This window comes from Hemicordylus capensis, chromosome 2 (genome assembly GCF_027244095.1).
Source record: "Hemicordylus capensis ecotype Gifberg chromosome 2, rHemCap1.1.pri, whole genome shotgun sequence".
NCBI classification, from domain to species: Eukaryota; Metazoa; Chordata; class Lepidosauria; order Squamata; family Cordylidae; genus Hemicordylus; species Hemicordylus capensis.
In genome coordinates, this window is record NC_069658.1 from 155,823,988 (window position 1) to 155,843,578 (window position 19,591).

The 19,591-nt window shown below is 49.6% G+C and overlaps 1 protein-coding gene and 1 long non-coding RNA gene across 15 annotated transcripts in view; one reads left to right on the forward strand and one right to left on the reverse strand.

The window, feature by feature from the left end:
* Positions 1 to 19,591, forward strand: part of LOC128346768 (rap1 GTPase-activating protein 1-like) — an 85,141-nt gene that overhangs the window by 45,530 nt on the left and 20,020 nt on the right. For 13 of the 14 annotated variants that reach the window (XM_053300417.1, XM_053300418.1, XM_053300419.1 and 10 more), the window contains 6 exons: positions 2,468 to 2,568; positions 5,848 to 5,977; positions 6,230 to 6,385; positions 9,237 to 9,308; positions 10,382 to 10,468; positions 19,173 to 19,307. In XM_053300417.1, the coding sequence (XP_053156392.1) occupies positions 2,468 to 2,568; positions 5,848 to 5,977; positions 6,230 to 6,385; positions 9,237 to 9,308; positions 10,382 to 10,468; positions 19,173 to 19,307 (681 nt within the window). The remainder of the gene's footprint in view (positions 1 to 2,467; positions 2,569 to 5,847; positions 5,978 to 6,229; positions 6,386 to 9,236; positions 9,309 to 10,381; positions 10,469 to 19,172; positions 19,308 to 19,591) is intronic. The other variant, XM_053300422.1, reaches the window with a different exon arrangement.
* LOC128346774 (uncharacterized) lies at positions 31 to 17,251 on the reverse strand. The gene is made up of 3 exons (XR_008317186.1): positions 16,978 to 17,251; positions 13,575 to 13,736; positions 31 to 532 (listed from the first exon to the last, which is right to left on the reverse strand). It is a non-coding gene; the product is annotated as an uncharacterized LOC128346774 (long non-coding RNA).

Genomic DNA, 19,591 nt, shown 5'->3' on the forward strand with positions numbered 1-19,591 from the left:
ATGCAGATAATAATGACCAAACACTGAAAATATAGATAAACACTAGAAATATATATTCAGAAATAATAATTCAGTAATAAATGATCCATAACATGAATAAACAATACACAAAATGCCTTCTCACAATGCAGAATACATAAACAAAAGCATGTGCAATAACAGTCAAAAGTTAAGGAAGGAGGTGTAATTGAGCCAGGCAAAAATTGGACTGCAGGATGAAATAGGCAAAGTCAAGTATCAAAATCAAAATGGAAGTGGCAGATGACAAAAGCACTGCGTCAGACGTGGTCTCAGAAAGAGGTGTGGACGTCCTCAATGGCGGAATGCTCAATACCGTCCGCACAGAAGTGAAGATGTAAAATCACAAACGTGCTGATAGCAGAGAACCCATCGAACATGCTTCCAGAAATAAGCTGACCTGGATCAGAGATAAAGCCCACTGCATGTCCTTGTGGAGAAAAACAAACTTCATGAATCAAAGTCGAACGGCTCTTCCGGATATGTGCCGTTTCGCCCTCAAAGCTTCATCAGCCTGTACAGTATAAACATACAATATACAATATGAACATAAGTACAGCCAGGAATGAATCCCTACAGTGAATATATTGTAAAGAAAATGCCCTGGTATAAGATTACATACAAACCTCCAAAACAACATTAGTACCGGTGCCCCATTACTTAAGCTTGACACAGTCTTACAGTCCTGCAAGAAACTCTCCAATTTCTACCTGTCTGAGATAGATTTCCCACAGCTGGCAAATGAAATAAATACTAGCCAACCCCGCACAGAGCATCTGTGTGCCCTTGGGGGCCAGTGGTTACCTCTTCCCCCCCCGCCGCCCACCTTCTGCCCCAGTCTCTGCTTCCGGGCCCAGCTACCTCTCCTCCCCACCACCACTTCTGCCCCTGCACTTTCTTTCCCCCCTCCTGGGCCTTGCCTCCATGGGTGGGCTGGGCCCGCCACCGCCTCTGGCCTCCGCAACCAGGCCCGCCGCCGCAGCGACCAATCCTCCTGGGTGCGCCTCAGCCAATCAGGCGCGTCTGCTGCCCAGCCAATCAGCTGGGTGCTGGGACGCACATTCCTAGGCACACCCAGGAGAATTAATATAATAGATCTGCTGCACTATCAAAGTAAGAGTGGAGGGTTCCCTTGCCAAGCCGCACCCTGGAGCTGGCCCTTCTCCTGACTAGCAACTGGGGCAGGGCCACTTGTGTAACTACAGTGGATGATAAGGGCACCTGTCCTGGATGCAACATGGCCATTGAAGACTATGAGCTGGGTCTCACGATCAGTGAGACCCGGTTTGTAAAGGTAAGTGGGCGGGGGTGGGTGGGTTGTCAAGGTAAGCACCCGCAGACGAGAAAGGCGGGAGCCCTGGGAGGCCAGATTGGCTGCCCACATGACTGCCGGCTTTGTGATGGAGCCGGTGGAGGCTGAGGAGTTTGGGGGCCACGTGGCCCCCGGAAGCTCCATCGCGCAGGGCATACTGGGGAGACCCCTGAGCCGGGAGGTTGCTTTTCAGCCTCCCACCAGGGGGCTACTCACGATCCCCAAAACTGGGTTTCCAGAGCGTTTGCTCCGCAAACCCAGTTTAAAGGGCGGGCTACTTGAGCAGGTTACCCGCTCAAGAAACACCGGGCTCGCAGCCAAGCCCGTGGTTCACACGATTGTAGGAAATTGGGCTAGCGGAGGCTATCCCGATTTTCTACAATCGTGTGAATAGCCTCTTTGTCTTATATTGGTAGCCAAATGTTAAATACTCTTTTTTCCCCTTTGGTATGGTGTAGTTAAGCACTTTTGCAAGATGGTGAATGAAGAGCCAGATAGCAGCTTGCTAAGAGGCTTAGTGGGGGCAGCAGGCCAAGCAGAATGGCACTTCTGCAGCTGCAGCCAATTGGCCCTGAGTTGGCAGCCTAATGCAGTAGAGTCACATTCAGCCATTAGAACTGATGGACAGGAAAGGGAGAGGAACAGAACCTTGACACTGGATGGCAGTACTCAGCAAGGCTCTCGTACAACAGGTTTGAGCAGGAGCAGTCTGAGCAGTGAGAACATTAAAGGTCCACAGTCATTCTTAATTGTGACCCAGTGTTAGTTACTGAATAGCTAAAATTGGAAGCCCACTTTGGATGTAAAGGATAGTATTCTCCAGTATTAGCCCCTTGACCATACTCATTCTTTCTGGATTGACTGGGCTGAGCATATCCTCTGCTGGTGCAAGGGATTCATGTGGTCTCCACAATATCAGTCCTGGGGAACAGGCTCACAGGTTCTACAGGAAGCTGATTCCACTTTCTTAGACGGTGGGGAGAGAAAGCTTGAATAGCAGGATAGGAAGATTAATCATGTTTGCATGAAAAGTGGTTGGTGTCCATCTCCATCTTATTCTTCACTAGACCTCAAGGGTTCAGGATCTTGAACTGGACGTGGCTTTCCTTCCATTTTCTGTTCCTTCTTCCTTTCCAGACCACAGAAGAAGAAATCTTCAGTAATACAGAGGAGAGTCTAGGCTTCTTAGAGTTTTTAGATCTCCTTGGGGACAGAATCCAGCTGCAGGACTTCCGCGGGTAAGTACTTTTGCGTGGATGCCTCCAGCACTGTCTGTCTGAGCAATTTTCAGCCCAGCCCAGAAAAATTAAAGCCTCACCTGGGGGATGGCTGAAAACAGGGGACAGGTCTGAGGAGATAAGGAAGCTAAAGAACAGGCAGCCCGCAGGCAAGGAGGCTGAGGGAAGGGGGCATAGCAGGCAGTGAACTAAGGGCCAAACTACGTGTAGCGACGTGAGTTTTGGGTGGTATATAAGTATGGTAAATAAATGAATGTGACAACAAGGACGTGATTAGCCCTTGTGTGCCAGCTGTACAGCAGGGAAGGGCAGTCTGGCCTGGGGCCATCGTGTGTGGGACAGGGCTGAACTCTTTGCCGCTGCCACAGTTCCCATCCAGATCAGGCCCTCCCTAAGGCTGCTCTTCGCCCTGGGAAAGAAGTTCCCATTGGCTTCAGGTGGATGATCTTCATTGGGACTGTAGCGTGAAGGGAAATGGTTACGTATCCCCTTGCTGGACGTCACTGTCCTGATTCTGGGCACCCTGTCAGATACTGTTTTAACTTTTAAAACAACAACAACAATTGCGGGGCCATACGGCGCATTACATTGACGCACACAAACATGGCCCTAAAAGCATGGGCTGTGAACTCAGAAATTCTCAGTCATAGCTAAGTTGAGATTTGGACTTACTAGTTGGCCTCCTAAGATAGTAGTTTAGATTCATTTAGCTTCCAGTCCCCATCTGCAATATCAAGGGTATTAAATAAGAATGCTGATTATAATCCAAACTGTGCTTTGGATCTCAGAGACTGCTCAGGGCTGAATATCACACGCTTCCTCTGCTTGCAAATGCCACCCGCAGTTTGACACAGAAACCGGACAAAGAGTGGTTCTTTTAAAGTTCTGCTTTCATAACAGGAATCAGACGGAGGGTGGTTGTTGTAGGGTCGCTGGGAGAAGTTCTTTAAAACGGTCAAAGTGTTATAACAATACTCGTTAACGTGAAATAACTTGTCCCAAAACCCATCTCTGTTGATCAGGCAAAATAAAAGAAGAAAGGCAGCACAGGAAGGTCTTTTATTGTCACAAGCGCACTTGTAGTCGCAAGTGGAGCAAACAAAACCATGATCTACAACAGATCATCATTCTCAGAACTCTGCTTGTTTTTTCAGTAAGATTGCTTAAATCTTAAATCGTGAAGCAGAGAAGTGTGGAAGAACAAGGAGAGAGGAGAGGAGAGCTGGTCTTGTGGTAGCAAGCATGACCTATCCCGTTAGCTAAGCAGGGTCTGCCCTGGTTGCATATGAATGGCAGACTAGAAGTATGAGCACTGTAAGATATTCCCCTCAGGGGATGGAGGTGCTCTGGGAAGAGCACAAGGTTCCAACTTCCAAGTTCCCTCCCTGGCTTCTTCAAGATAGGGCTGAAAGAGAGATTCCTGCCTCCAGCCTTGGAGAAGCTGCTGCCAGTCTGTGAAGACAATACTGAAGCTAGATAGGTCAATGGTCTGACTCAGTATATAGCAGCTTCCTATGTTCCTATGTAACAAGTGACACAAAACTAAATGGCCCTTCATTCTCAATTGATTTATTAATCATCGGCTTGGAGAACCTCCAGCTCTCGGCAGCTGCTAGATGTGATGGGCTTAGTGCTACCATGTGTAGGCACTAGAAGGCCCGGTCCAGACCTTTCCGAACTGGAACCAGGACCGGCCTTAGGGGTGGGCAAGGCAACTGGTTGCCCAGAGTGTCAACTTTAAGCAAGTGCAAAGAGCTGAGTTTGCACAAGCCACACAACTTGGCAACACTGAAAGACCAACCTGGGTTGTGTGTGTGTGTGTGTGTGTATATGTGTGCGTGTGCATGCCAAAAGCACTCCTCACTCCTCAAAAGTGCTGTTTAGGATAGGGCCAGCCCTGCTCAGAGTACTGAGTAGTTAGCTTGTAAATATTTCCAAAAACTAATATGCAACACTCTGCGTGCAGGAGCGTGTATGTGGATGAACTAGGGGGGAAGGAAGAAGTTGGAAGATGCTGCAAGTCGTAAGAGTCTAGGTCAGGGCTGCACAACTCAAATGCCCTAGTGGGCCAGAACCACACACAACTAGGCGTGAAAGGGCCGCTGTCAATTTTTAGCACATTACATTAAAATTAAAAATATCGTTAGTTACTTGTGGACCTATTCCCCCTGTCAACAGACCCATAGTTTTAACCAAGAAATAGTGGCCAGAAAATAGGTCCTGTCCCTGCTCAATCAGTGGGGCCCCTGGAGTGCAAACCAGCCCAAAATAAATGCCAAGTCCTCTCCTCTCCCTAAATTGTCGTTGCTTTCAGGCTGCAATGCTAGGCATGCGTACATGGGAGTAAGCCTCACTGGGTACACCATGGAACATATTTCTGAGAAACCATGCATAGGATGGCGCTATAAGGCAGTTTTCAGCTCCTATGTTGCTGCAGGATACCTGGGGGCCAGTAAAATAGTCCCTGCAGGCCGAATCCGGCCCCCGGGCCTTATGTTGTGCAGGCCTGGTCTAGGTGGATGCACACACACCTGCCCTCTTGTGCCTTAGCCAGATTGATTTCCAAATGAAAAGGGAGAAGATGTAGACATGCTGCTGACCCAAATGGAACCTCCCCTCCTGGACAATGGCAGAGAAATCCCTGCTGTGAGAAAAACCCATTTTTGGGTTTTTTTGGTCAGTATCCCTGCCCTGCCAGAGCACTACAGACTGGATGTGCAATTCTGTCTTCCCAAGACGTGTCTGAATGGGAGTCTAGACATGCCATCCTTGCTTCTCCTTATGCTGTTTAGAACCATATTTCTTTAGGGGCTCCATTTTGTATTGCTATCGCCTTCTTGGCTAAATGCTCTGGAATCTAACATATAGATGAAAACCATAGTCCACTGCCCTCTGCAGCACAGTGGACTATCAAGTTTTCATCTATATGCTAAATGGCAACTTGGATCATATTTTATTTCCCAACTCTGGATTTAGAGAGCCATCCCTTTTATTTGCCATTATGGGGGCATGTTATTCTGAATTATGCTCTCCCACAACTTACCTGGGTGTTCAAATGCATTCCCAGTTACACCTCAGAATGATAGAACTTTAGTCTTGCAGAAGCTTTATGAAGAATTGGTAGACGTGCATTTTACAAAATGTGCCCTCACTTGACTTGTATTTCCATCTCTGAATAAAGTGCTTCTTATCACTCTTCTCTTCTTTTTCTCCTCTTCCCCCGCTCTGCCTCCCCCCACCCCCCACCTTTCCTGAAATATGTGGGACTGATCTGCTCAGATTCCGAGGTGGCTTGGATGTTACGAGAGGTCAGACAGGAACAGAGTCTGTCTACACCAATTTCCGGGGCAAGGAGATCATGTTCCATGTCTCTACAAAGCTACCCTTCACAGAGGGAGATGCCCAGCAGGTACCTGATGCTTCGTGGTGCTTAGGGAGCTGCAAACTGTGGACGGGGTGGAAGAGAGAGTGATGTATGAGCATCTAGACTGGTAGCGACATATAGATATTTTAGTGTTGATGGAGCATGCTGGGAGTGGGGTTTAGAATGGATTCAGGTTTTCAACTGATATGGGAGGCGGGGAGGGGGGGGTTAAGTAGGCCATGTTGGGCTATTTGCTGTTTGGAAGGATAACTCCCTCTCTTGTGTGCTTCCTTCCAGCTTCAGCGGAAGCGCCACATTGGGAACGATATTGTGGCCATTGTCTTCCAGGATGAAAATACTCCCTTTGTCCCTGACATGATTGCCTCCAATTTCCTGCATGCCTATGTGGTAGTGCAGCTTCATCACCATGCCCTTGGGGAGACTCTCTACAAGGTAAAATGCACACCTGGGAGCCATAAATACTTCAAAAGTAGCACCTGCTGCATCTCTGAACTTTTTCCGTTGCCTTAGCTCCTTTTGCTCCTGGCCACTAGGCCTGTGTAAATATTTGGCTCCAAGTAGCCAAAGTCAGATAATCCTCCGGGCCAAAGTCAAAGAACCCTTCCGAAGTGACTATCCCCATTGCCCACCTGCTCACAATGTTGCGCTGTTCCCCGCAGTGGTGGAGACCCTTAAAGATGCCGCTGGATGCTCTGGCAAACTCCAGCGGCATCTGGGAAGGCACGCAGGGAGCACTGGAAAGTGAGGAGTCCATGGGAAAGCACGGGAAGGATTCCACTTCCCAGACATTGCTGCAGCTCACCAGGGCACCTACTGGCCATGGTGGGGCTCTTCTGCTGTATTAGCAGCAGGGAGCGGCAGTCACGTGCCTGCATAACAGGGTCTTAATCTAAGTTGCACTTTGTCCCTCAAGAGGCAGGGATCAGATTGCTTTGTCCTTTCTTAAAAGATGTGGAAGTGAAGCCTTTCGTGCTCACTGGTTCTGTGTATTTTGTTGAGAATGGCCAGTGTATCTTGTGTGTGCCATTCTCCACCAATGCACAGTGTGCTGCTTGTTGTCCTCTGGTATCCTTAAATAAGTACCGAATTGACTTCTGTGATCACACGGGTAACGCTGACTCTGATTGGTGATAATGTGACCCATTCTTGTTTGGGGACAAGAACCTGGATAATGGCAGGTCGGTTAGTTTCTTAGTGCTGCAGAAGCACCCAGCACAAATCCTGGAAGGAACAAGAGTGGGAGGCGAAGGTTGCCGAGGTGTTTTGCCACTCTGGTCTGCGACCTCTTCGAAAAAGCTAAGGAGGCTGTTCACACGAGCAGCCTGGACAGAGCTGCTTGCGTGGAGCACCAGCGGTCAGAGCCGATCTTGGCGCTGCCCTGCCGGGTAGCTGAATTTCTGTCCTGGGGCTATTCTCGGGGTAGACTGGTACCCTGGTCATGTGTCTGCTGGGGCTGCCTGGAGTGGAAATGCCCCCAATGCGCCTGGCTCCTTGCGCAATGCATTGAGGGGTTTCTGGAGGCCAGGCTGTGTTCCCCAGGCCTCCAGATGGCTGTGCTGCCATGAGGAGCATGGCATTTATGGGCCTGTGAGTCGTGCAGTCCCGGAAACAGTAAAGATCATCTGGGGAAAAGGTCAGATCGATCCTGCCTCCCCCCGACCGCACCCTCCCTGCCCTGCTCACAGGTTGTGAGAATGACCTGAAGGAGTTTCCTGGTGAAGAGAAATGCAGCTGATCTGATCTCTTTAGAGTTATCAAGGCATTTTTAGAGCACTGCCTAGTAAACCACAAATAAGCCATCTTATATTATTATTATTTCTCTGTGTAAACCGCTTTGGAAACTTTTGTTGAAAAGTGGTATATAAGTATTTGTTGTGGTGGTAGTAAATTTGCCCATTAGCTGGGAATCAATGCAAAGATATTACAGTGAGGTGGGAGAAAGAATTGACAAAGGCAAGGGTTGTGTGCAAAGGAAAATTTTCAAGTTGGAATTAAATAGCCAACAGTGTTGTTCTTGATTAGCACAGTGCTGAATAGCACAGGATGTTGGTTGGTTTGGGGGTTTTTGCACGAGAGTTGCCATTTTGGAGGGGAATGGAGAGAGGGCAAGCTCTCCTCCAAGTCACTCTGCATGCAAAATTGCCTTTCATGTTGAATAATTCATTTTGTGATCCCTCCCCTAACTTGGCAAGTTCTTGGCAAGTTCTAACTTGGCAAGAGGAGGTAGAAGCAGATGTGCTGCTGGGCTGGCCACCTCCTTTTAATAAATCACCTTCAAAGAGACTAACATCTTTGCCCCATCCATGGATACCTGAAAGGGGAGAACCTCTATTTGTGGAGAGTGATAGTCTTCTGTTAGTAAAACAGGGGCCTTCATTTTGACTCAGTATCTTGTACCCCTAAACTACTGAATGTTCTTGTTACAGTAACTTCTAGGAGGGAGTGGGAGTGTGTTGATGAAATTAACTGTTAACATTGAGCTGCAAAACCTGTTTGATCAAAGTCCAGAGTGAGGCTTTGTTTAAAAAAAATGACTGTTTGTTCCTGGGGGCAGTATTGGCTTTATTGTGCCCCCTTTAAGTCTCTGAAATACTATAGCTTGTGGCTATGAGGGCATAAGATAGAGATTCATATTAGGTGGCTGACATCCCATGGCTTGCATGCTATAGGCAGAAATGCTCTTTGATTTGTTCTGTGATAATTCACTATTTTATCAGACAGCAAGCTAGAATCAATAAGTTTCCTGCTGTTCTGAGGCTCCAGACCCTGCCCTACACAAAGAGGCTTTCCTCACAAGCAATGTGGAGAGCCTTACCGGGCTCTCCCCGCAGACGAGCAAGGAGCAGTCCCTGGGCGGCTGGACTGGCCACCCGCACGACTACTGGCTCCAGCACGGAGCTGGTAGGGGCGGCGGGGATCGGGGGCCGCCTGGCTCCCGGAAGTCCCAGGATTCTGGGGAGACCCCCAAGGCCAGGAGGCTGCTTGTAGCCTCCTGGTCGGGGGTCTACTCCCGTATTGCTGGGGTGCGGGGCCACACCGTGGCAGCACACGATCAGTAGAACAGGGTTAGCGGAGTGCTCGCTCCGCTCACCTCGTTTAAGGGGGGGAGCTTAAGCGGGCTAACCAATGGGAGCCGTGCGTCTCCTGGCCGTTCCCACGACCACAAGGAAGCGGGCTGGGCTCCCTTAGCCCGCTTTCCTGCGATTGTGAGAAGAGCTTCATAGGCTTTTTTCTCTGTCACCACACGTAGCTTGAAATGCGTTGTCACTTCTGATTGTTTCAGGTTTCTGTTACAGCTCGTGATGATGTGCCCTTCTTTGGACCCCCTCTTCCAAACCCAGCAGTTTTCAAGAAGGTTTGTGTGTCTGCTGGGCCCTTGGAGCAGAAAAGATAAAGGGTTAAAGGGGAATTATAGTCTGATGGTTTTACCCATGTTGCAACCTGTTTGGGAACATTATTCCATGCAGTAATGTTGGTCCAGGAAAACTGCAGGTGCATAGTCCTAGTGGGGAGCATTTAGATTACATAAATTTTCACAGTGGCACAGTCTTAGTATGGCTGTATCACGATATCATTCTGAATGTATAAATTGACTCTAAAGGGCCATCCATTGAAGTGAATATAGAAATATTCTTCTAGTATTGCACGTGAATCTATTTGTTCCTGTCGTTTGGTTATCACTGTGCAGCATGAATAATCTGGGTTTGCAAAGAAGCATCCTGGAGCCTTTAGTTCTGTCCATTCTGATATAAGAACATAAGAACAGCCCTGCTGGATCAGGCCCAAGGCCCATCTAGTCCAGCATCCCATTTCGCACAGTGGCCCACCAGATGCTGCTGGAAGCCACAGGCAGGAGTTGAGGGCATGCCCTCTCTCCTGCTGTTACTCCCCCCCAACTGGTACCCAGAGTCACCCTGCCTCTGAGGCTGGAAGTGGCCTATAGCCCTCTGACTAGTAGCCATCAATAGACCTCTCCTCCATGAAGTTATCCAAACCCTCTTAAAGCCATCCAGGTTGTTGGCTGTCACCACATCTTGTGGCAGAGAATTCCACAATTTGATTATGCGTTGTGTGAAAAAGTACCTCCGTTTGCTGGTCCTAGATTTCCTGGCAATCAATTTCATGGGATGACCCCTGGTTCTAGTGCTTTGTGAGAAGGAGAAGAACTTCTCTCTATCCACTTTCTCCACACTATGCATGATTTTATAGACCTCTATCATGTTTCCCCGCAGTCGTCTTTTTTTCTAAACTAAATAGCCCCAGGTGTTGTTTCCTAGCCTCATAAGAAAGGTGCTCTAGGCCCTTGATCATCTTTGAGATCATCTGATCTCAAAACACTTTTTAGATATCACTTAGTAGTCTTGACAAGGGCCCTTGCAGAACCTTCAAAACGATGAGTGAGCATTCTCCTCCTCCTCCATCCTGCAGGGCGCAGAATTCCGCGAGTTTCTCCTGGCAAAGCTTATAAATGCAGAGTACAGCTGCTACCATGCTGAGAAATTTGCTAAGCTGGAGGTGGGTCTGTTTCTTGTATTTGTATCAATATCTGTTAAGAGCAAAGCTGAACATAGGAGGCGATGTTATACCGAATCAGACCTCAAACTTCAATCTAGTTTAGGGATCAAACTTCATCTAGTTTAGTACTGTCTACATGCTGACTGGCTCTGCAGGTTTCAGATGGGTTCCAGCCCTACCTGGAGATGCCAGAGAGAGAACCTGGAACCTTCTGCATCCAAAGCATGTGCCACAATGCCATCCCTGGTCTGTACGAGAGCCAGAAAATAACATATCTGAAATAAATGGTGGGAAATGAAATGCAGGGTCAACAAGGAATTGGTAAGTTGATCTTAGGGTTAGTTACAATTGTTAAGTTGGAGGCTTTGGGCAGTTCCTCCTGACACTTTAGCTATTTTGAAAGTTTAAATTGTTGGAGGGTGAGTGCTTATTAGGACCATTTAAACTTCCATACAAGCCACCTAATGGCGCAGCGGGGAAATGACTTGACTAGCAAGCCAGAAGTTGCCAGTTCAAATCCCCGCTGGTATGTTTCCCAGACTTTGGGAAACACCTATATAGGACAGCAGCAATAGAGGAAGATCCTGAAAGGCATCATCTCACACTGCACGGGAGCTGGCAATGATAAACCCTCCTGTATTCTACCAAAGACAACCACAGAGCTCTGTGGTTGCCAGGAGTCGACACCAACTCGACGGCACACTTTACCTTTTACTCAGAAGACAAACAAGCACATTGCTAATTAGCAGTTGGTGAGATGAAATGAGTTATTTGCAACCAGCTCAGTATTCCTTCTTTCAGTTACAACTAGGTCTTTATCTTGCAATAGAGGGAGGCATTCAGAAGATGGGCATCCTGTGCTGAGGAGGAAGGGTTGCAGCCCATGTCTACACACACTTCTAACTCCCTTTTCCATTATATTTCATGTCTGTGTTCATGTATCACATGTGTATCCTGTCCTTCTTCCAAGGAACAGTCCCATTGAGGCAAGAGTCCAGTGCCTTTAAAGAAACGTGGGTCTCTTTTTCCTGCAGTGGTAGCTATGCAGAAATAAGACAGAGGAAGGCATGCATGGGAGCTATTCAGAAATAAGACAGAGGAAGGCATGCATGGCGTTGGGGAGAGCTTTCCATCCACCAATATGCATTTCTGGAAGATGGGGGAATGTTTGTGTTACCCGATTCTTATTCTCCAGTAGCACCAGTGGCATACAAGGTGCTTAGGAGGCAGCAGGGACAAATTCTTGATTATTGTCTGAGGCATGTGGGTCTTGCTTCCTGTGAGGAGTAGGGAACTGGATTGGGTGGCTTTTTGGTCAGACCTATTGCAGTCACTTGGGACCTGGTTGTGTGATGAAAGGGTCAGGCTGAGATTGGGTTCTCTCTAGTCCAACACCTGACAAAGCTGTGGCGTGGCTTCCATGACCATTGTGCAACTCTGCCTTTGTGTGACTTACATTGACAATGCCCCAGTGTGGTTGTGTGAATTGGCCTCATTCTGTTATTTTTTACTTTAAAATAACTTCAAAAGAGCACAGAGGGAACTTAGAGAAAAAGATATGGCCACACTCATATAAGAGCCTTTCGCTTTGTTAGAGATTTGGAGGGGAGATCTGATTTTCTCGGTTGCTGGGGTCAAGGCCATCTCTACGGGTTATCCTCATCACGTGCTCCAGGGGCAGGACTTATTATGACCAGCTAAAGAAAGACCCGGGCTGAGGAGGATGACCCCGCCCAGTTCTTTCAGTCCTGCGTAGCTCCAGGCAGGCTTTTTTCTTCACTTGGTGTATTCTAGCCTTTTTCCCTCTGCAGCTTTCTACTTTTCTATTTCTTGTGCCCCTGCTGCTTGTTTTCCTTCTGCCCTCTCTCTCCTGCAAAAAAAAAAAGGTCCCCCCCGTCTTTTCTTCGTTTGTCTCCCGCTTCCCCCCTCCCCGCCATGGAGCTACCAGGAACGTCTCTGAACATTTGCGTTCCTGCAGGGAAGCCAAAGAAGGACTTTCCAAAGGGCACTAGAGCGCCCAGTTCGTCTCTTCCCCTGCCGGCTGCCGAAGTGCTGTCCGAAGGGGAGCCGGCTGCAGCCGCAGCACATGTCCCGCCCTCGGGCACTGGAATGTTCCCCACGGCGGCTCAGCAGACCTCCTCCAGCCCAGGCAAGATGGCGGAGCCCTTTCCTCCCCGGGTTCTGCGGAGCAACTCAGCAGCCAGCCGCCTGGTGATCTATCCACTTCCTCGGCAAATAGAGAGCAGGGCAACACCAGAGGCCATCATGGAAGCGGTGCCTTCCCCGGCGCTCCAAGATGGCGCCCGCGCCAAAAAGCCCGCCAAGAACAAGGCTGCTCCTACGGAGGTCTCCTCGGCGCCAGCGTTTCCAAACATGGTGAGATCTGTCCAAGGTGGGGGGGGGGTACCTCAACCGCAGGGGTTTCTGTTTGCTGCATCCCCTGCCTCTATGCCCGCAGAATGGCAGGCGTGGGTAAAAAACGCTATGGTGGATACCTTTTTAAAGTTGCACCCCCAAAAGCGTAAAAAACGATCCAGAAAGAGGAAAAGGGACTCTTCCTCTGAGGAGTCCTTTGAGTCTAGCCCCCGCTCTCCATCCCCCAAAAAAGCCAAAAGGAAAAAGAAGCACACTAAGGCTTCATCGAAACAATCTAAGGCTTCGTCCCCTCAGGCCACCAGGGCCCACTCATCTGAACTATCAGAGTGGGATTCTGGGGATCCAGACCCCTTAAAGCGTAAGCCCGCATTTCCTTTGCAGTATGCCAGACCTATCGCCTCTGGTGGGGGCTCTAACATGGAGGAGGTTCAGACGGACTCAGGAGAGGAGGCACAGACGCCAGCTACTCCTTTGGATAAGGAGGAGGGCGAATGGTTGGGGGGCGAAGTGCCTGAACCCTCTCATGTCTCTCAACGCCTGTTTGGCCCAGAGGCCTTTAACCCTTTGGTGACAAAAATCCTTACAATGATAGGCTTGCAGTCCAAGCTTCAACCTGACTCTACTCCCTCCTCTAAGGGTGACTTAGTGTTTCCCAAGGCAAAACCTAAGGACATGCTTCTCCCCTTGCCTGACTGTTTCACTGAAACCATTAGGGAGGAATGGGCCTTACCCGCCTTGGTGCGCAAGCCCATGGCAGCGGTGGCGCATTTTTACTCTCTTCAACAGGAACCAGCGTCTCTTCTGAAGACTCCAAATACAGACGCGCTGGTGGCCCAGCTGGTCTCGAATTCACTGCTTCCTCGAGATGGAGAAGTCTCTCTCAAAGATCCATCTGATAAGAAAGTAGAAATGGCCCTGAAGCGGGTACATGACAACTCTTCCTATGCTACCAGAGCTTCCGCAGCTACATCCATGGCTGCCAGAGCCAGCCTACTCTGGATCGATGACCTCCTTGCTGCTGATTCCCAGACAGACCCTACCCGCCTTAGACAGCAGCTGGTTAAGCTGCAGAAGGCCCAAGCCTTTGTGGCGGACGCCACACTCGATGCCATAAGATTCTCTTCCAGAGCTTCTGCCGCATCGATCGTGGGAAGGAGGCATTTATGGCTAAAAAGCTGGCAAGCGGATGCCACCTCTAAGGCTAATCTTTCGGCGGTACCTTACGACGCCAAGAAACCATTCGGGGAGGCTGCCCTTCAAGAAGTCCTTGTGGAATCCGCCAACAAGCAGAAAACCATGCCTTCCGCACCCCGGAAACAAGACAAGCCAACATTCAGATGGTCTCTCCAGTCCTGTCGGCCCTTTTGCGCCTCTTACAAGCCCCAGGATCGGGACCCCAAGCCGCAGCGAGGAACCTGGAACTGGCAGCGTTTCTCCTCCAGAACCTCGGGAAATAGACAGCCTTCCTCTCAGGCAAAACGGTCCAAGCAACAGCTATGACTCGGGCCAGGCGCTCCTGGGAGGCTGCCTTTCCACCTTCCTGCACGCCTGGGAGCAGACCACAACAGACAAATGGGTGCTCAATCTGATCGAACAAGGCTACAGAATAGAGTTGAACGGCCCTCCTCCCCCAAGGTTCCTACTTACCCCACGCTTAAACTCTTCTACCAAACACTCAAACCTGGCCTGCGCCATTCAACATCTTGTGGATATTGGAGCCGTGGAACAGTTCCCTCAGGACCAGGTGGGGAGGGGCGTTTACTCTGTTCTATTCACAGTGCCAAAGCAGGACGGCTCCTTCCGAGCGGTGCTGGACTTAAAATTTGTAAACAAGTGGGTTTGGTACAACAGATTTTGGATGGAAACACTCAGAGCCATCACGGAATCCCTCTATCATGGGGATCTTCTCTCATCAGTGGACTTGAAGGAGGCGTACCTCCATATCCCGATCCACCAGGACAGCAGATCCTTCCTCAGATTCAAGTATGCGGGCATCGATTATCAATACACCGCCCTCCCATTTGGGCTGTCCTCAGCTCCCAGGATGTTCACAAAGGTCCTGGCCCCCTCCTAGCGAACCTTCTCCTGCGGGGGATCAGGGCTTTTTCATACTTAGATGACCTTCTTCTGCAATCTCGCTCCAAGACTTTAGCCTCCTTTGATCTGCAGACCACCCTGCTCACTCTACAACAACACGGCTTTATTATCAACGTTCAAAAAAGCCAGCTAGTCCCAGCGCAACACCTACGTCATCTCGGGGTTATAATCAACACTCAGCAGGATCGTTTATTTCTCCCACACAACAGATTTCTAATCCTGACTTCAGAAATCCGACAGGCACTGGACTCACATGCAGTGCCCTTGATGTCTCTCACAAGGATCTTGGGTCTCATGGTCGCCACGCTTGAGTCGGTTCCCTGGGTCCGATTCCATCTTCGAACACTCCAGTGGTTTCTCCTGCCTTACCAGACAGCCATCTCTCTAAGGAGGCCAGTCATGCTGATTCTTCCTTCACCGGTACGCCACTCCCTCCTCTGGTGCCTGGACCCCAGAACATCCTGAAGGGCAAACGATACATGGACTATCCACACTTGATAGTAACCACGGATGCCAACACCAGGGGATGGGGAGCCCACTGTCTCCAACACTCCGCTCAGGGTTGATGGTCTCCTTCGGAGTGGAAGCATTCCATCAACTGGATGGAGCTGAGGACCATTCGTTTGGCTCTCACCAGCTTCCACAACATAGTTCACGGAAAGGATGTCCTCGTGAAGACAGACAACACGATGGCAAAAGCCCATGTCAACAGACGGGGGGCACCCGGTCCAGATCTCTACATCAAGAAGCGACCCTCTTACTCTCATGGGCGGAGGAACACCTCATCTCCATAACAGCACACCATGTCAAAGGCAACCTCAATTCTCTGGCGGACTGGCTCAGCCAAGAGGACCTACTTCCCGGCGAGTGGTCCCCGCACCCTCGCATTTTCGATCAATTGGCACGCAGGTGGGAGACTCCGGAGATCGACCTATTTGCAACCCCCATCAACACAAAGCTCCCGAGGTTCATAACGAGGTTTCCATGCACGAACGCAGAGGACACAGATGCCCTGTCTGCAGCCTGGCCTCTGGGAGTCCTTTACGCGTTTCAACCTATCCCTCTTCTAGCACGCTTCCTCAGATGCATCAGGACCTTGAGGGCCGAGGTGATACTAGTGGCACCCCACTGGCCTCATTTTCACTGGTTGGCCGAGCTCCTCCTTCTCAGTGTTGTGGAACCTTGGCACCTTCCAGTCTCCTTCCACCTCCTCTATCACAGGGACTAGTAAACCATCCACATCCAGGTTGGTTTTGGCTAGCCGCATGGAGACTGAGCGGAGGATTCTAGTTGAGGAGGGTCTCCCCCAGAATGTCACCTCTACTATTCTGGCCTCACTCAGAGACTCCGCTTACAGAATATACCAGTGCACATGGAGAGCCTTCCTACGCTGGTCCTCCCGCCATCACATCAAGAAAGGCACGGCCTCTATGACTTAGCTTCTCCAATTTCTCCAAGAGGGCCTGGACAAAGGACTCAAGCCCAACACCTTGAAGAGACAAGCGGTGTCGCTAGTCAGCTTGATTGCTGGCCACTCCCGTAGTTCTATGCTTGTCCATCCCCTCCTTAAGCGTTTCCTCCATGGAGCGACGCTGCTATCACCTCTGACATCTCACCTCTGACATCTCACCATTTTCCCTCTTGGGATTTACACGCCATTCTCAAGGCTCTACAGCAGACTCCGTTCGAACCTGTCATATCAATCTCTCTAAAAATGCTTTCCTTCAAGCTAGCTTTCCTGGTGGCTGTCACGACTGCCAGACGTGTGTCAGAGCTACGGGCCTTGTTGGTTCATAAATCTTTCTGTGTGTTTGCAGAGGACTCCGTTCGCCTCATCCCGGACCCCTTTTTCAAACCTAAGGTCCTGTCACAATTCCATCTCTCACAGGACGTGTTCCTACCCACCTTCTGTCCACGCCCTTTACATGCCCAAGAAAAGCTGTGGCATAAGCTGGACGTCCGGCATTGCCTTAAAACATACATAAAGAGGACTGCCTCTTTTAGGAAGTCTGAGGCTATGTTCATTTCCTACCTACCGGTCTCCATGGGTGAGGCGGTCACCTCGGCTACCATCGCTAGATGGATTCGAGCCTGCATCGTCTCAGCATATTAATCCCAGCAACTGCGACCCCCAGCTAGGATCACAGCTCATTCCACTCTGGCAGAGGCTGCATCCACCACTTTCTCTACAAACGCTCCCCGACATGAAATATGAAAGGCCGCAACCTGGAAGAATCCATCGACTTTTACACGGCACTACAAGCTGGACACTTTCACCTCTGCCCAGGCAGCGTTTGGCCGATGTGTCCGTCAGAGCGTTCTCCCCCAGGATTAGTCTAGTCCAGTCCCTCCCGCGAGACGTACAGCTTTGGTATGTCCCATAGAGATGGCCTTGACCCCAGCAACTGAGAACGGAGCATTGGTTACTCACCGTGAAGGCCTCTTCTGGTTGCTGAGGCCAAGGCCATCTCAACCCACCCGTTCTGTTCTGGACTGCGTCTGGGGGAAACGTTCCTGATCTCGGCATAACATAGAGCCACCACCTGAAGACCTCAACGCTGGGGGTCTCTCTCTCTCCTCTCACTGCCCTTTTCTGCCTGTAATACCTTCTCTCCTGCATTCTGCTAAGCTTGTACAGTAAGAACTGGGCGGGGTCATCCTCCTTAGCCAGGGTCTTTCTTTAGCTAGTCATAATAAGTCCTGCCCCTGGAGCACGTGATGAGGATAACCCGTAGAGATGGCCTTGACCTCAGCAACCAGAAGAAGCCTTCACGGTGAGTAACCAATGCTCCGATCTACCCTACCTTCAGCGGAAGTGAACAAGTAAGGAGAGCGCTGCTAATCAATGTTGTTTGGAGACTTGGAGTTAAAGTCCTAAGTAAAGTAGTTTATTTAGGAAATGCCTCAGAGAGCTAGGAAAGGCTTACATGCCTAGGCCTTTCCTAGCTTCTTGCTACATCAGGAAGGAAAAGGAGGTAGAGGAAGTCTATCTCTCAGGTGAGAGAATGAAACCTGAGACTATCAGCCTAAGAAAGGGAAAGTAGAGTAGAAAAGGTGTAGTCAGATATGGGGCTCCCCTGCTCACTATCTCTACCCCTCGTGCCCCTAATGGTCAATAGGGTTACTGGGCTAAGAGTCGATGCCATCAGGAGCTGCATCTCCTCACACTTCTGGGTCTCCTCCACACAGTTTCTAACTGGTCAAAGACCAAAGAAGTATTTATAATATTATCATCATCATTATTATTTTTACATTTATATCCCACTCTTCCTCCAAGGAGCCCAGAGCAGTGTACTACATACTTGAGTTTCTCTTTCACAACAACCCTGTGAAGTAGGTTAGGCTGAGAGAGAAGTGACTGGCCCAGAGTCACCCAGCAAGTCTCATGGCTGAATGGGGATTTGAACTCGGGTCTCCCCGATCCTAGTCCAGCACTCTAACCACTACACCACACTGAATAGGAACTTGGTAGGAGTTTGCAGTTGAAGGTGGACATCTTTGAACCTTTCTAGATGGCGGTGGTGTGATAAAAAAAAAAAGCTTTTGCACAACTTCCTAAGCCGTCATTTTACCCACTATCCAGATGCTTGCGTGGGCACCCATGCTCCTTCCTATCATGGTTTGACTCTCTGGCCACATGTTGAGCATGGACTTTGTGTGATTTTTCACAGTGCTCTCTGCCACCCAGCTCTTGGGTTCTGAGAAGAATCTATCCCTTTTTCATTTCTGCTGAAGAGACATACGCTATGCCAAGTGCTGGCTGGGAGGTGGTGCTGTGAAAATGGGGCAAGGTCTGTGCTCAGCATGTAGCCAGAGAGTCAATGGAGCCCACACAAGCCGATGCTTGCATCTGGACAATGTGCGAGATGGCATTAGGAAGTTGTGTGGAAGCTTTGAAAAGCCTTCATTTTACTGCTCTCTGGAAAAGCCCCTTGTCTCCACTTTCACCTTGCTTCTCAGTCTTAGAGTCAGAGTTTGCTAGCATGGCAGGACCTCGTTTTCTGTGTGCAGAGGCTGTTTTTGTGTTGGGGGAGCATTCAAACATGCATGCAGCCCCTAACCTGCAGCCCAGGAAAAAGGTTCCTCTGTGAATTAACTGATTGTGTAAACTGGCCCTCCTATATACTGTATATATATACTTGCCTTGTTTTCTGTCCTTCTGACTCGTCAGTCTGTCTGTGCTTGTGTCCTCTTTGTTCTCTGACATGGGGGCCTTCTCTTTCTGGAGCAGGAGCGGACCCGCAGTGCTCTTCTCGAGAGTCTTTATGAGGAGCTGCAGATCCGGAGCCGCAGCATGATGGGCTTGGCCTCTGGAGATGATGACAAGATAGAGAATGGGGGTGGTGGCTTCTTTGAGAATTTCAAGGTGAGAGAACAGACACTTCGTTCCTTTTAGTGTAATGTGTGTTTATCGATTTCTTGTTGTTCTGGAGAATATATGCAGTAACAACGGCAGGCTTGGGAGTATTGAAAGCACTTCACAGAAGTCCTCTTGGTTATTTCCTCTGCAAGGTAGGTTTGCAACACTTCCTCCAAGTTGTCGGTGTAAGGAGGAGGAGGGCTGAGGCCAAGGCCAAGAGACGGGGCTTACCGAAGGCAAAGGACTTCCCTGGCTCAGAGTTCAGGCTTTCCAGCCACCACACTGCTACA